The 17,054-nt window shown below is 46.5% G+C and overlaps 1 gene segment (V, D, J or C); it reads left to right on the top strand.

The window, feature by feature from the left end:
* Nucleotides 1-14,654, top strand: part of LOC129340148 (immunoglobulin heavy constant mu-like) — a 31,646-nt gene extending 16,992 nt beyond the window's left edge. The window contains 3 exon segments of the C gene segment in view: nt 9,325-9,463; nt 11,281-11,619; nt 13,969-14,654. Of these exon segments, the coding sequence occupies nt 9,379-9,463; nt 11,281-11,619; nt 13,969-14,363 (819 nt within the window).
* Nucleotides 14,655-17,054: the final 2,400 nt, after the last annotated feature.

Here is a 17,054-nt window from a genome sequence, read left to right on the forward strand (position 1 = left end):
TATGTAGTGATTGGAACACATTGTCTCTGTTTGGTTGATGAACCCTAGTATGTGATTGGGACATATTGCTCTGTATCATGTATTTCTTTATATCTGCATTTTTCCTTGAACAAAAGTATTCATCTTTTATTGCATATAGAATTTATTCAAATACATTTCATACTTTAGCATTATTTTTGTGCACACGACAATTTTCTGTGTTTAACTTATGTACTCCGTGGGCCCTGAGGTGGGGAGGGTTCACAGCCTATAAGTCAGCAATTACAGAGCCCCAGCAGTGCTCAAGTCTGCTATTGGGGTTCTCTTTATGAATTTCATGCAAGCTCCCCACATCCACCCAGACTGAATTGGCTAGGGTCTTTCCTAGTCCTCTGCTGCCTCCTTGTGGACATATTGGGCATAACAGCATTTAAAAGTCGAAGCAGATTTAGCTATTCCTGATCAAAAAGAGTCCAGTAGCACCTTTAAGACTAACCAATTTTATTATAGCATAAGCTTTCGAGAATCAAGTTCTCTTCATCAGATGAGTTTTGATCAGGCATCTGATGAAGAGAACTTGATTCTCGAAAGCTTATGCAATAATAAAATTGGTTAGTCTTAAAGGTGCTACTGGACTCTTTTTGATTTTGCTACTACAGACTAACACGGCTAACTCCTCTGGAGCTATTCCTGATATATTTGTGGAGAAGTCATCCATCATGTCCGTTTTGTATGAGAACGATAAGGTTCAGGATAAGATTGTTCCTTATGTGAATCTGGGCAAGAAATACATTCTAGGAGGAGTTTCTGTAAAACACATTCATAGGCTGTTTTGGGAGTTGGTATAGCACAGTTGTCAAGTGGCTGGGTTGCGAATCAGCACTCTGCTGGTTCGACTCCCGCTCCTGCCATCTCAGAAGGTGGCCTTGGGTAAGCCACGCCTCTCAGCCCCAGCTCCCAAGCTGGATTGTGGGAATGATGACATTGACTTTGTTCACTGCTCTCGGAGGTCACTAATCTGTCCAGAACAATATACAAATAAACTGTTGTTTTGGTTGTTGTTGTTGTTGTAACTGTTATTATTGTTGTTGTTATTTCTATTGTATTATTGGCATTATGTTCGAGTGGATGGAATTATTGCCAGTTTTTAAAGGTAGCATTGTCTTGGTACTTTTTTGTAGTCATGAATCGCTTACATAATCACTTTGGCAGGGGGAGTCAAAGTAGATTTCATTTTCTCCTAGGGACTGGAGGCCTCTATCCACTGACAGCACTGGTCCCTTCCAATTTATCCCTTCCTCAGTATCGTATTGATGTTGTCGGATGGGAGGGGATCCCACATAACCGTGCAAAAAGAATGGACTTTCTGGAATATAATTTCAACACTAATGTGCTTCCTTTCTGGAACAGGGTTTACGTCGACAGACTGCTCTCCTGAAAAATAGGCCGAATAAAACAACCCGAGACAACTGGCCCATACACACCCAACAGCACCTCCACTGTGTCTGTATCAACTTCCACTGCTCACTGCTTCTAAGCTCAGGTTCAGCAAATGGAGAAGAACCCCAAATTTACTTCCACTGGAAACAAAGGAGATGGGAGAGTGGAATGGATACTGGACTTACATTGTTAGGTGTAAATTGTCCCTCATGAGTCCAGTTCAATAAGTCAATTTACTTTTTAGAAACTGGTAAAAATGATCAATAAAAGCCACACATTCCTGGGCTTCCCGCAATACATTTTATTTGCCGCAGAAGTGATAGCCAGAGATGGCGGCATGCCTCCAGATTTTCTGTCGTTCCCAAGCAAGGATTCCTCTCTGACTGACTGTTTTCCCCTTGAGGGCCTTCATATGACTTGACACCTTACCAACACGGCAAGTCAATTTACTTCCTTAGAAACAGATGAAAACAATGATCAATAAAACCTTGCAATGCCAAGGCGGATCTTTCACAACTCACATCCTCTTGGATTGTCTGGTGGAGTGCCAAATCTTTACTAGCGAACATCCTCCCTGAACTCCCCGGGAACGATATATAAGCAAGCCTAGGTTGCTACTGGGCATTCACGCAGATATCACCCAGATATCACCATGAGGTCCAGCCTCTTCTTCTTTTCTGTGGGACTCCTCGCTCTTGGGGGAAACTTGTCCAGGACTTCTGGCCAGAAGGTTACAGGCGAGTATTCTGCTCTTCTCCTCATGCGCTCCTGAAGGCCTCCCGTTCATCCGCTTTCTTCTATGTGCCGACCTTGTTCACAAGCCCCCTTCTCAGAAGCTCTCTTTTAATCACTGTATGTGTTATTCATTCATTCCAGTTCCTCCTTTCCTGTATGCTGTGGGGAGATTTCCTGTATGCTCACAAACAGTGAGTAACGTTTTCCAATGTACACCATTTACATGGGCAGAACATAATCCACTTCTTTCTTCTCTTCCCAATGAAACCAGTAGGAACTAAACGCAGAAAACAATGTGGATGTTACACAGGTGAAGTACATTGTTGCTGAAGTCTTTGATGGTGAATGCTGTCACCCTTTGGGAGAGAAGGTGCGAATGCACCAATCTGAAGAGCTGCAAACTGGCCACATTTGGATATGACAGCAGTGGCGGTTACCTTCACATCCTGCGTATCCGGAAAAAGTGAAATACATAAATGGAAGGGGGAAAGACCTACAGTGCAATTCCAAAACAGACTTTGATTCTGTTGGGGGAAACTGACTGGTGGTCTGGGGTGCACAAGACGGCTCCGTCCTCCAGGGTTTCTGGGGACCTGCCATCCTTCCTTGTACTGGGCAGGGTTCCCGTGAATGTGAGCTCCTCCGCTACAGCGCAGGAATTGTAACAACTCAGCACAGAGCTGAGAAGCCTCAGCGCACGGAAGGCGCTGAGCGCTGGAGGAGGAGCCACAGCAGGCGCCTGTGCAGCCTTTCCAAAGCCCCTTGCTGGGCTCTGGAGGAGGCACTGCAGCAGGCACCCACGCATCCTTTCCCCAGCCCCCCACCAGGCTTGGGGGAGCCGCGGAAGGCACCCACACATCCTTTCCCCAGCCCCTCACAAGGCTTGGGGGGGGAAGCCATGGCAGGCACCCAGGCAGCCTCTCCCCAGCCCGTCACCAGGGTCTGGAGGAGGCACCGCAGCAGGCGCCTGCAGCCTTTCCCAGGCCCCTTGCCGGGCTCTAGGGGAAGAGCCAAGGCAGGCGCCTGCGCAGCCTTTCCCAGGCCCTTTGCCGGGCTCTGGAAGAAGAGCCATGCTGGGCACCCGCACGGCCTTTCCCCAGCCCCTCGCCAGGCTCTGGGGGAAGAGCTGTGGCAGGCGCCCGCACAGCCTTTCCCAGGCCCCTCAGAGGAAAGAGCTGCAGCAGGCATCCACACGGGCTTACCCAGCCCCGTTGCTGGGTATGGAAGAGGAGCCACGGTGGGCATCCCCAAGGCCTTTCACCAGCCCGCCAAGCATCCTCTCTGGCCCAGTGCTGGAGGAAAAGGTGGCAGCGGCAGGCACCCATGCTATTTCTCACCCGCCCACCGAGCAGCCTCTCTCGCCCAACGTGGGTGCTGGAGGAGGAGGAGGAGGAGGAGATGGCGGTGGTGTTTCACACTCCTAGGGTTGCCAGCTCCAGGCAGGGAAATACTCTTTTTGTGTGTGTGTAAATTCATGACTAAGGTAATCTATTTTACATGCCACCAAAAAATTGACTTCCCAGTCACAAAGACTTGCATGGAAAGGAAAATTCATGACAGAGCTAGGGTCTGAATCTGGAAATTTTACCCGGACTGGTAAGACAGGCTGTCCACTGGTTAAATTGCTCCATGGGGAATGGGGAGCTGCGGCCTCAGTTTTACCAGTATTTTTGTACATCAATGGCATTCTGCTTATATCTTCAGGGGAGAATAGATCATTGCAATATAGTGTAATAAAACAGAATGGCAAGCAAGGAGAAGGCAGGACTTCAGTGCTGACTTCACGCTTTACGACTTGATTTCATTTCAAAGATTCCATGACCAGAACTCACAAAGAGAAAAGGAAAGAGTTTTAAAGCCATGAAGCCTCTAGGGTGACTAAAGGCCAGTTCTAGGCTGTTCCAATGAGCAGCTCTCAGCTGGAAGCTAAATAGGTGCTCCCTCTGCAACTTCAGTCAGCTTTCTTCTTCTTTCTGCAGACCTGGCCACAGAAGAAACAGGAAATGCCAATAGACAGAGCAGAGGTAGAGGGAGGGATGACTTCTTCTCCGTAGATCCAGAGGAGTTAGCCGTGTTAGTCTGTAGTTGCAAAATAGTAAAGAGTCCAGTAGCATCTTTAAGACTAACCAACTTTATTGAGGCATAAGCTTTTGAGAACCACATGCCTAAGTGGGTGTCATCAACATATTGATGGCACCCAATACCAATGCCTCAGACAACCTAAATCAAAAGTCTTCTAATCAAATGGATTCCGGTTTTCAAAAAGGCGCGCTCACAACTTGCAAGTTGCTGCTCACAAATTGGATTTCTGGCTCACAACACTGCACCGCTTAGAGGGAACATTGGCCGAGTGCAGGGGGAAGATGTTGCCAGGGCCCCCTCCTCCTGCTATGAGGCCTGCCATGGACTGTGTCAGTTTCCTGCGTTGCTGGCAAAGATACACCAAAGACTCTGTTTAAGGGCAGCATTGCCCATGCCTGTTTCCTGTTGCTGCAACGGACTATGCCATCCACGTCTGTTTCCTGCCTCCCTGGGCATCTATCTCGCCTGGGCCCAGAGCCCTGCTGTCAGCAGCACAGTGCCAGCCGGAGGGAGTCTCCGTGAGCCTGGCCAGGCACCCCCTGGTCAGTTCCCATGGAGAGGCCCTTGCAGGATGGTCACTGAGTCTGCCCTCACCACTGGGCAGCCTGCTAGCAAAGCCCAAGCCATGCCAGGGAAGAAGCCATGTTCCCAAGCAGTAAAGAGCCAGCCTGGACAGTTTACTTCAAGGCTGCCATTTCGTGAAAGTGAGCCGGTCATGTCTGCAGCGGCCAACCTCGCCCTGCTATGCCTATCTTGGAAGCCAACCCGGAATGGAAGCTAAGTGCCAACTGTCCAGAACATCTAATGGACGCATCTCAATGCAACCCCCGCATTCCAGAGCTGAGGCCATCAAGACAACGCCAGCTTCCTGGCAGATCCAATCAACCTGCCCAGCAGTCCCCTCCTCTCCTTTGTCCCTGTTCCCGAGGCGTCACAATCATACAATTAGATACTAAAGTGGCCCATCAAGGATAGTTGTAGAGCCATTAAGCTTTTGTTCCCCTTTTGAGAACCACAGGGAAAGGCACCAGCCCCAGGGTACGTTTTGGGGTATTTAAGCCGGCTTCCCCAGCCATGAGGTGCGCGTGCCATTCCTAGCCTGAACCTCCGCTGCCTCTCTCTACGGGTCTAGTGCAGGCATTAGATACCACCATGCTTCACTGATACGTCTTTCTTCCACGCAGTGACCAGGTTACAGGCATACGCAACACTATTAGTAAAACACGTTTTATCTTTATTAGTCTCGCTGCTTTATTGCACGAGTGATCTGGAAGAGGGACTCTGGTATAGCTGGTTAAGATCCGCAATAATTAAAACCCAGACTGCAAGCTAATTCCCCCATAAAATAGCAGTTCTGGTAACAAAGACAGGCCACCCAAGAATGCGGATGATTCCTCCACAGCTCACACAGGCCGGCTGACCCTCAGGCCACGGTCCTTGGGCTCTGGTGGGAAGGAAGGCAGCACCTTAGCAGCAAAACACACATGTTGATCTCTCAGCAAGTGCTCCTGCCTTCTTGGTCACTGGTATGACTCAGTCACTCACCCCAGCGGGAACCTGCCACAGCCTGAAGGTTGTAAACACAGAAAAACACCATGTACACAAAAATAATGCTGAACTATGAAATGTGTTTGAATGAATTCTGTATGCAATAAAAGATGAATACTATTGTTCAAGGAAAAATGCAGACATGAAGAAATACAGTGTCTAATAATTGTCATAAACTTCCATCATGCAGAGCAATATGTTCCAATCACATACTCAAGATCATCAATCATACAGAGCAATTACAATGTGTTCCAATCACTGCATAAAAATAGAATATGTACAAAAGTAATATAAACATACAAAAAAACACAACGGTCCAATTCAAGTATAAACAGTGAATGATTCTGCCAGCACATTGGGCGACGCCAACTATCACTTAGGCAGGGCAACTAATCACTATAAATAAAGACGACCCATCCAGTTTAAATTGCTGTCAATGAATGACTTAACATTCCAGTAAAACCTGTTTTCAGAAGTCCTAAGCTTCAATATTCAGCAAAGTCATCCAAAAGGAACGTTCACAGGACAATCATATTACTCGGTCATTCGTTTTTTGCTAATCTATTACTATTACTGTTTCGTGCATATTTATTTACACAAAGGGTGATAAACACATGGAATTCGTTGCCACAGGAGGTGGTGGCAGCTACAAGCATTGCCAGCTTCAAGAGGGGACTGGACAAATATATGGAGCAGAGGTCCATCAGTGGCTATTAGCCACAAGAGATAGATGGTATTCTCCTTGTGGGGAGGTGGTGCTCTGTTGTCTTGATGCTGGAAGGAAGGCAGTGGGAGGGCTTCTGGTGTCCTGGCCTCACTGACAGTCCTTTAGATGGCACTGGATTTCTAGCCACTGTGTGTGACAGAATGTTGGACTGGATGGGCCACTGGCCTGATCCAACATGGCTTTGCTTATGTTCTTATTCCATCTATTTTTATGTAGTGATTGGAACACATTGTCTCTGTTTGGTTGATGAACCCTAGTAAGTGATTGGGACATATCGCTCTGTATCATGTATTTCTTTATATCTGCATTTTTCCTTGAACAAAAGTATTCATCTTTTATTGCATATAGAATTTATTCAAATACATTTCATACTTTAGCATTATTTTTGTGCACACGACAATTTTCTGTGTTTAACTTATGTACTCCGTGGGCTCTGGGGTGGGGAGGGTTCACAGCCTATAAGTCAGCAATTACAGAGCCCCAGCAGTGCTCAACTCTGCTGCTGGGATTCTCTTTATGAATTTCATGCAAACTTCCCACATCCACCTTTATTGAATGTGCTAGATTCTTTCCTAGTCCTCTGCTGCCTCCTCATGGACATATTGGGCATAACAGCATGTAAAAGTCGAAGCAGATTTAGCTGTTCCTGATACATTTGTGGAGAAGTCATCCATCATGTCCGTTTTGTATTAGAACGATAAGGTTCAGGATAAGATTGTTCCTTATGTGAATCTGGGCAAGAAATACATTCTAGGAGGAGTTTCTGTAAAACAGACTCATGGGCTGTTTTGGGGAGTTGGTATAGCACAGTCGTCAAGTGGCTGGGTTGAGAATCAGCACTCTGCTGGTTCGACTCCCGCTCCTGCCATCTCAGAAGGTGGCCTTGGGTAAGCCACACCTCTCAACCCCAGCTCCCAAGCTGGATTGTGGGAATGATGACATTGACTTTGTTCACTGCTCTGGGAGGTCACTAATCTGTCCAGAACAATATACAAATAAACTGTTGTTTTTATTGTTGTTGTTGTTGTAACTGTTATGGAAAGTTTTAAATGTTCTTAATGCTGTTATCTGCCCTGAGCCAGCTTGCAGGGAGGGCAGAATACAAATACGATAAAATAAATAAAAATAAATAAAATAAAAATTATTATTGTTGTTGTTATTTCTATTGTATTATTGGCATTATGTTGGAGTGGATGGAATTATTGCCAGTTTTTAAAGGTAGCATTGTCTTGGTACTTTTTTGTAGTCATGAATTGCTTACGTAATCACTTTGGCAGGGGGAGTCAAAGTAGATTTCATTTCCCCTGGGGACTGGAGGCCTCTATCCACCGACAGCACCGGTTCGTTCCCATTTTTCCCTTCCTATCGTATTGATGTTGGTGGGTGGGAGGGGATCCCACATAACCGTGCAAAAAGAATGGACTTTCTCCAATATAATTTCAACACTAAGGTGCTTCCTTCTTGTAACAGGGTTTACGTCCACAGACTGCTCTCCTGAAAAATAGGCAGAATAAAGCCACCCGAGACAGCTGGCCCATACACACCCAACAGCACCTCCGCTGTGTCTGAATCCACTTTCTCCAGCCCTTCACTGCTTCTAAGCTCAGGTTCATTAGACTGAGAAGAGCCCAGAATTCACTTCCACCGGAAACAGAGGAGATGGGAGAGTGTAATGGACCCTGGACTGACTTTGTTAGGTGTAAATTGTCCCTCATGAGTCCCGTTCAGTAAGTCAATTTACTTCCTTAGAAACTGGTGAAAACAATTATCAATAAAGGCCACCCATTCCAGGGCTTTCCTCCAATACATTTTATTTGCCACAGAAGCGATAGCCAGAGACGGTGGCATGCCTCGAGATTTTCTGTCATTCCCAAGCAAGGATTCCTCTCTGACTGAATGTTTTCCTCTTGAGGGCCTTGGTGTGACTTGACACCTTACCAGCATGGTGTTCTTTCAATGATAAGGCAGGTCTTTGGCACCTCCTTAATACTGTTAAGGAAATACTGTTTTAATACTGAAAGAAAATGCAGACATAGCTGAGTAAAAGCCTGCCAGCAAAGCACAGCAGGTTTCTGTTTATTCTATTTGCATCTCTCCAAACATCTCACCTGAACAGGACGCTGTGTTCCTTGGCATTGAACGTTCTGTATTTCAAACACTCATTACTGTAAATAAGACGCATAATTGTTGTTTTGAGCTCTGAAGGACCGCGTTGGGGGGGGGGGGCGTGTCTGAGAGCAACAGAGGCCAGAACCCACTGGGATTTGCAGGGCCCACCACCACCCATGGCACATGCACAAAACTGCCATTAGAAGTCCCAGGCCACTGTGGCAGCTCGTCTTGGAGGGTTTCTTTTTTCTCCCACTTCCTTTTCAAAACTTGTGAGGATGGATTAGGAAAACATATTGTACATTATTACATTATTCATTAGATGTTATACGTTAGATATTATACATTATTTTTGTCCTGAGTTTCTCCACAGCATGATTCTTAGTTGATGCCTAATTCTGATGACACCCAAGTTTCCCGAAGGCCAGCCTCCTCTTTTTTGGATTGTCTGGTGAAACTTCAGATCTTTTCCAGCAAATATCCCGTATACATCGCTGTGTGTATACACTAAACTTTTGCTATGTGCTGCTTTAAAAAAATTTTTTTTAATTATTTATATGTAATAGATGTAGATGAGATGATTGTGTTTTTAAGGTGTTTTTAATGATGTGTATATATGTAATCTCTTATCCGCCCTGAGCCTGCGAAAGCAGGGAGGGCGGAATATAATAAATTAAATTAAATATCCTCCCCATACTCCCCAGGAATGATATATAAGCAAGCCTAGCCTGCTACTGGGCATTCACCCACATATCACCATGGCTTCCACCCTCTTCTTCTTTTCTGTGGGACTCCTCGCTCTCGGGGGAAACCTGCCCAGGACTTCTGGCCAGAAGGTTACAGGCGAGTATTCTGCTCTTCTCCTCGTGTGCTCCTGAAGGCCTCCCCTTCAGCTCCTTTCTTCTATGTGCCGACCTTGTTCACAAGCCCACTTCTCAGGAGCTCTCTTCCTCCTCCTCCTCCTCCTCCCCGTCTCCTCTATGGGCCTGTTCTGTGTCTCGGATCTGGCATGCAGGGAGAAGATTCCTTTTCATTCTTCCCCCTCTCCCTTTCAATTTCCTCTGCCCTCCCTTAATTTTAAGGTGCCCAGCCATGCAAGAGAATACTGAAGCGATCCAGGCATTATATCATAAATATTATTTTAAATACGCTTTTTTAAAACATTGCAATAACAAATTGTTTTTTCTCTTTTCTCCTTGCATGAGCAGAGATCTGGGGCACACAGCGGGGCAGAGGGGGAGTTAAGAGTCCAGCACTGGCTGCAGAAATTCAGGAAGGGGGAAGTAGGCAGGTGGGATTGACCTTGACAGGTGAGATTGAATTCTTTCAAAACAGAAAGTTCAGCTTTTGATTTTACAGGTAGGAAAGCATTTGTTACAAAACTATATAACTGGAGACTCTGAAACAATATGAGGAAACTCCATCCATTTATCTCTGGTTTCATCTCTGTTTGGAGATCTGTAGCTTTGTATCTAATTATATGATTAGACCGTCAAAAGAGAGCAGATGGATACCCAGTTATCGTTATACAGATTATACATACAGATGGCCCCTTACTTTCACTCAGCTGATCTGGCCACATAGAGCCGTGCTATGCTTGAGGCCAGGCAACAGTAGAGCTTTCTGCCCTTGAAAAAAAGTTGGAAATTCCTGTTCAAAGAGAACCTCACAACCTCATTACACTCCAGTGTTAGGTGGATTCTGCATGTCATGCCTATTTTGCAGTCCCTGCATTAGTTACTGATCAGTTGCCAGGTTCTAGTTACAGTTCTGGTCATCACTAGACATGGGCTCGAACCACATTACAAACGAAAAAACCCATGAACCACCTGATCATCTGATTGTGATCTGGCGGTTCGTGAGGGTCCATGGCCAATGAACCAGCATTCGCTGGAAGCTCGGTTCGTTGTGTTTGCCCACGGTTCGTGAAGCCAGACAGTCAGGCACCATCAATCAATTCCCTTGGAAACGGAGCCGGAAGAATGCCTGAACTCTGTCTGCACTCCTTCTGTCGCCCTGGAAACCCAAATCGAAGCCCAGCTTACCTTGATCGGCAGGTCTTCCTTCCAACCATGGAGCTGCAAATTGGTTACAATTGGTTACATGCGAGAAGACACCTGGGGGGAGGGAGGGGGGAGGGGGTGTTCTGTAGCCATGGACACTCCAATTTCATCCCTGCAAACCCTGATAGGCAGTTCTGACGGCCAATCACAGCCCTTCTGTGTTGCTCTATGGGACCTTTGCTTATAAAAAGCACAGGGCTCCCAGGCTGGCTTTCACTTTCAGCAAGCAGTGGAGTATGACAGAGCTGTTGCTTGCTACTTGCTAGCCTTTGGGGAGGGAGAGAGTATAATTGAGCTGGGATTTTTGGGATAGGGATCTATCTCCTCTGGTTCCAGGGTTACTGTCTGGCTCTGGGGCCAAGCTCAGTGGGCACCTCAGCTGAGGGCTCACACATTATTGCCTGATCTAGTCAGGTTTGTGGGAGTGGTGGGCTAGGGCTCTAGTCCCTCCCCCCCTCTGGTTCCAGGACTGCTGCCAGGCCCTGGGGCCAAGCTCAGTGGGCACCTCAGCTGAGGGCTCACACAGTATTATTAGTCCCTGATCAGGTCTGGTCTGTGGGAGTGGGCTAGGGCTCTTCCCTCTTTGTTATTTCTCAGGTCCTTGTTCCGATGCACAAGTCCATGTGGAGACCATCCCGCCATCTTTTACTGATATTTACCTAACCAAGTTGGCCAAGCTGACCTGCAGGATCTCCAACATTCCCTATGATCAGGATCTCGAAGTCCTGGATGTCATCTGGACAAGAAAATCTGACAACAAAGAGCTGAAGACAACCAAGGGAGAGAAACAAGAGCAAGAAAACAATGAGCTGGTATTTGTAGACGCAACAGCATCTGTGGGCATAGAAGAATGGAACAGTGGAGAGACCTTTGAGTGCAAAGTTACTCTTCCCCTTCTTCCCGCAGCTGAGAAAAAAACCCTGCAAAAGCCTAAGGGTAGGTACTTGTTTTACATCATTTTTTAAAAAGATGATGCAACCCACAATGTATATTGGCTTCATTAGGTCTCTTGCCTAGCACAATCTGGAGTGAGAAGAATTGTTCCAAAATACCCACCCAATCACAATTTATTTTTTCTTTTAAGACTTTTCTACCCTCAAAAGCCTTTGAGGCAGCTCAAAATAACCTCAGAGAGTGAGAACTGAAATAATGCATGGATACAACATCATACAAAATAAAAGAAAAATCAAAACAACTAAACACCAATAAGTAGCAGTAGAACAAACTATTCATCAAATGCTTGTAAGAAAGAAATATATCTTAACTAGGCACCTAAAAAAAACTTGGTGCCCCGTGAGCTTCACTGAGGAGAAAATTCCACATATTGGATGTTGCCCCCCAAATCTTGTTAGAATTAGTCACTGGCAGCCTAAATTCAGAAGGCAGAGGTACTCCAGAGCTGACATCAGAGACAGGCAGGGTCATATATCAGTTGGCAGTCATTCAGGCATCCCAGTCACAAGCTACTTCAGCCTTTATCAGATAAGCCCACACAATGCATGAATCGCCAAACTAAAGGCAGCCCATCAGCCATGAACGGTGTGGTCTTCAAGATTACTGGCAGTCCCGAACAGGCGGCAAAGTAATGAGCCCCCATTCATATTCTCTCTCTCATTCACAGCCAGTTTGGTGTAGTGGTTAAGAGCGCAGGACTCTAATCTGGAGAGCCGGGTTTGATTCCCCACTCCTTCACTTGAAGCCAGCTGGGTGACCTTGGGCTAGTCACAGCTCTCTGGAGCTCTCTCAGCCCCACCCACCTCACAGGGTGTTTTATTGTGGGGATAAAAATGGCATACTTTGTAAACTGCTCTGAGTGGGCATTAACTTGACCTGAAGGGCGGAATATAAATTGAATGTTGTTGTTGTTGTTGTTGTTACTACAACAAACACCAATGAGAAGATCAGCAGCTGCACTTCGGGGAGAAAGCAGCTGCATTTGGGCCTGCCTACTCTCAGCTTTGGTCTTACCTGACCACCTTAGACCCTTTAAATTACTTGTCTAGATACTGAACAATATTACCACCAGTGACAGTAATCTTCCAAATTGACTGACTCAGTGATAGGTGCCTTAGGGAGAGTGAAATCATCAAGACATTCAGTAAAAACCAGGTCCTACTTTTCTGGATAGTTATATGTCAAAACTATGATTTTGTCAGACTATGGATGTCAGGTTATGGCAGATAGATCCCTGGATCACTTCAGTATGACACATGTCCTTTGCTAAATGATCTTTATTCAGGAATTCAATCTTGTACATATACACAGGTCCATAGGAGTACATGAAGTAGAAGGCAGATGAGCCTAGTAACTTCTCATTGAAAGAAATAAAGTTTCAGGCTACTACAGGACAATATAATCACCCAGCCACCTCCCCCACCTAGATCACAAGTACAGAATCAGTATGGGAAACATTTCTGAAGTTAAATCAAAAAGAGTCCAGTAGCACCTTTGAGACTAACCAATTTTATTGTAGCATAAGCTTTCAAGAATCAAGTTCTCTTCGTCAGATGCATGGTACATTATGCTGCTGGCTATTCTGGGAGACTGAGGAAATGAAAGTGGTTTGCAAGTTAAGGAAGGTACTTATCAGGTACGACATAAGACCAGGTACGACATAAGACCAAGGCAGCTCTGGCCATACAATTAATACTGGCATGGACGAATGGGCACATTCAAACATGACAGATTTGGTTCATTTGCTAATCTGTAACTTGATATGAAATTCACTAACCAGAAGGGCTTCACTGTGTGGCTTTAAGTCCTACAACATTCTCAAAACATGCTAGTGGTCAGAGCTTTTCTGTAGTCTAGCTGTGGGTAAGAATTTGGTGAAAGATCAAGGAATATAAATTTGCTACTCTTCCTCTTTTCCCCCCAACCCATACTTATTGTTTCTTTCTACCATCCAGATGGTATTCCTGGCACACCTTCTGTCTATCTCATCATCTGGGCCGTTTCCGCATGGCTTACCTCAACCCAGAATGCTGCGCAACGTGATGGAAAAAACGCGGAAGATCGCGGTTTTTTGCACAAGTTTTGTTCGATGTTGTGCAACATCGCACAAAACTCACGAGAGAAAATGTGATCTTCCACGGGTTTTTTTGGCACGTTGCGCAGCGTTCCGGGTTGAGGTAAGCCGTGCAGAAACGGCCCTGGTTCGGTGGCTGTTTTGGCCTGGCACTTTCCAGAACAGCCACAAAATGCCCATTGAATCTTCTTTTTCTCCTTTAAAGATCTAATTTAGTCCAGTTTGCAGATGAATTCTTGCTTCTTTTCACCATCCAGGTGGCACTCCCAGAGCTCCCGAGGTCTACGTCCTCCCCCCTCCCTCAGAACAACTGAAATTGCAGGAAACAGCCACCCTCACTTGCCTGCTGAAAGGTTTCTACCCCAGTGACTTCTTCGTGACATGGCTCCGGAATGATGAGCCCGTGGGAGCTTCAGAGTACATCACCAGCCATCCTGTACAGGAATCCAAGACCCCCGAGCGGTACTTCACCTACAGCACATTGAATGTCAAGGAGCAGGACTGGAGTCATGGGGCCACTTACACTTGCATGGTGGGACACGAAGCACTTCCCCTTCAGACAATTCAGAAGACCATATACCAGAACATGCGTCGTCCAACGTTCAAGATCTTTACTAAAATCTTGGCCCAACTTGGGTGCCGGCTGGAGTAGAGCCTGCTAAACACTCCCTGGGAATATGGGCTCTCTAAGTCCAACGGGGGCCGTTCTGACGCCCATGAACCACAAACCTTGAACCGGTACGTCAGCAGGAAATGTTCATTTCAGTTCGTTAGTTCGTATTCATCAGTGCCACCGAACCACAAACCGTTGGTTCATTAAATTTTTTTGGTTTGTGCCCATGTCTAGTCGGGATAAGGGAGTGTTAATGAAAGCACTCTAATAAAAAAGATTTTCCAGCATAAGTGTAATCAAAAGATTACACCAAAATAAAATTTTCTTTGGTCCCCATGAAGTTACTGCAGGCCATTTATTGAAATGTTCAAGTTATTTTCTTTCAATGCACATCATTCTTCATTTCCCATTTTATCCAACAACCCTGTTAGGTCGATTAGATTGAGGCAGAATGCCCGTTTCAGAGTCCTCCAGCAATTTGAACCCAGGGTTCTCAACCCCTATTCTACCACACTAGCTACAACACAGCACTGGTTCTCAGTCTCTACTTTATACAGGCAGAATTCTGCCCAAATGCTCCATAAGGCACATAAACCTGCTCCCAGCATCCTGTCCACAGGCTGACGTATACAAAAACATTGAGATGACTGACAATTTGGCCCTTGGGAAAGCAAACATTTTAAACTGCAATTTTATCTTATTAAAATTGCTTTATTCTTTCAACAACTTCGAATGTATTACACTAAAAGCGTTTAAGCTGGCAGCTGGGCTCTAGGGTGAAAGTTGTGCAGGGCCAGGAATATCTTGGCTGCTTGGCACTCTAGGGAAGGGATTGCAATAAAGAATCACCACCCAAATCCCAAACCCTTAATCGGGGAAAGGCGTCCATCTGCTTGCCCTGCTGGGTCCCAAAAGGTCAGCTCCCTTTAGCGCCACCTGCAGGTCAACATTTATCTAGCAGCTGCAAAGGTTCCCTTCATGAATTTTTATTCCGCCCCCCCCCCATTTTTATTAACTTGGAATTTACAATGTATCAACAAGGTTAAGGCAAAGAAAATGTTTACATTACTTTAAACAAGATTTAAATCTATCCATTTGGGGAAACTAAATTCTTTCAAGTCCTTCAACATTTCTATATTTTTGTAATGAGGTTAATTTTGTCATCAAAAATAGATCTTTAAATTTTCTCCACCCATAACTGTAAACCTAGATATACTTCCTGTTTCCAAAATCTGGCAAAGACCAGACGTGCCAGAGTGATTAAATTTAAAAGAATCATCCAAAGACCTTTTGAAACATCCGGAAGATAACTTAATAATAAGGTTTCTGGTTTAAAGGATAGATCTCAATTTTATATTTGCAATACGTTTCCAATCCTTCATTGCTTGTGGACTTTTCCACCACACATGAATATAATTTGTATTAGGACTCTTGTGAAAGCAACACTGACAAGAACCCAATTTATAGACTACTAGAAACAGAGCCCTTTGTGCAAATAAATACAACGGGCTCTAGAAAGCTGGGGCTGGAGAGGGCTGGTGGGAGGGTGTGGTTAGAAAGGGCTGGCAGGTGGGGGGGGGTTAATGGGGGTCTGGGGAGAGGTGAAAAGCAGGAGGGGTCTGGGGAGGGATGGTAGGTAGGGAGGCAATGAAAGTTTGGGGAAGGCCTTTCCCCTCCACACCCCACCTGTCTCTCAGCCCTCCCCCAAACCCCTTTGCCTCCCTATCTGTCTTTCTCCTCCACACCCCACCTGCCTCTGACCCCTCCCCAAAACCCCATTGCCTCCCTCCCTGCCATTCCCCTCCAGGGGAGGGCTGAGAGACAGGTGGGGTGCGGAGGGGAAAGTCAAGGAGGGAGGAAATGGGGTTTTGGAGAGGGCGGAGAGATTGGTGGGGTGCAGAAGGGAAAGGCAATGAGGAAGGAAATGGAGTTTTGGAGAGGGCCGAGAGACAAGTGGGGTGCGGAGGGGGAAGGCAAGGAGGGAGGAAATGGGGTTTTGGAGAGGGCGGAGAGACTGGTGGGGTGCAGAAGGGAAAGGCAAGGAGGGAGGAAATGGAGTTTTGGAGAGGGCTGAGAGACAAGTGGGGTGCAGAGGGGGAAAGCAAGGAGGGAGGAAATGGGGTTTTGGAGAGGGCGGAGAGAGAAGTGGGGTGCGGAGGGGGAAGGCAAGGAGGGAGGAAATGGGGTTTTGGAGGGGGCTGAGAGACTGGAGGGGTGCAGAGGGGAAAGGCAAGGAGGGAGGAAATGGGGTTTTGGAGGGGGCTGAGAGACTGGAGGGGTGCAGAGGGGAAAGGCAAGGAGGGAGGAAATGGAGTTTTGGAGAGGGCGGAGAGACTGGTGGGGTGCAGAAGGGAAAGGCAAGGTGGGAGGAAATGGGGTTTTGGAGAGGGCTGAGAGAGAAGTGGGGTGCGGAGGGGGAAGGCAAGGAGGGAGGAAATGGGGTTTTGGAGGGGGCTGAGAGACTGGAGGGGTGCAGAGGGGAAAGGCAAGGAGGGAGGAAATGGGGTTTTGGAGAGGGCTGAGAGACTGGAAGGGTGCAGAGGGGAAAGGCAAGGAGGGAGGAAATGGAGTTTTGGAGAGGGCTGAGAGACAAGTGGGGTGCAGAAGGAAAAGGCAAGGAGGGAGGAAATGGAGTTTTGGAGAGGGCGGAGAGACTGGTGGGGTGCAGAAGGGAAAGGCAAGGTGGGAGGAAATGGGGTTTTGGAGGGGGCTGAGAGACTGGAGGGGTGC

Source organism: Eublepharis macularius, chromosome 12 (genome assembly GCF_028583425.1).
Source record: "Eublepharis macularius isolate TG4126 chromosome 12, MPM_Emac_v1.0, whole genome shotgun sequence".
Taxonomy (NCBI): domain Eukaryota; kingdom Metazoa; phylum Chordata; class Lepidosauria; order Squamata; family Eublepharidae; genus Eublepharis; species Eublepharis macularius.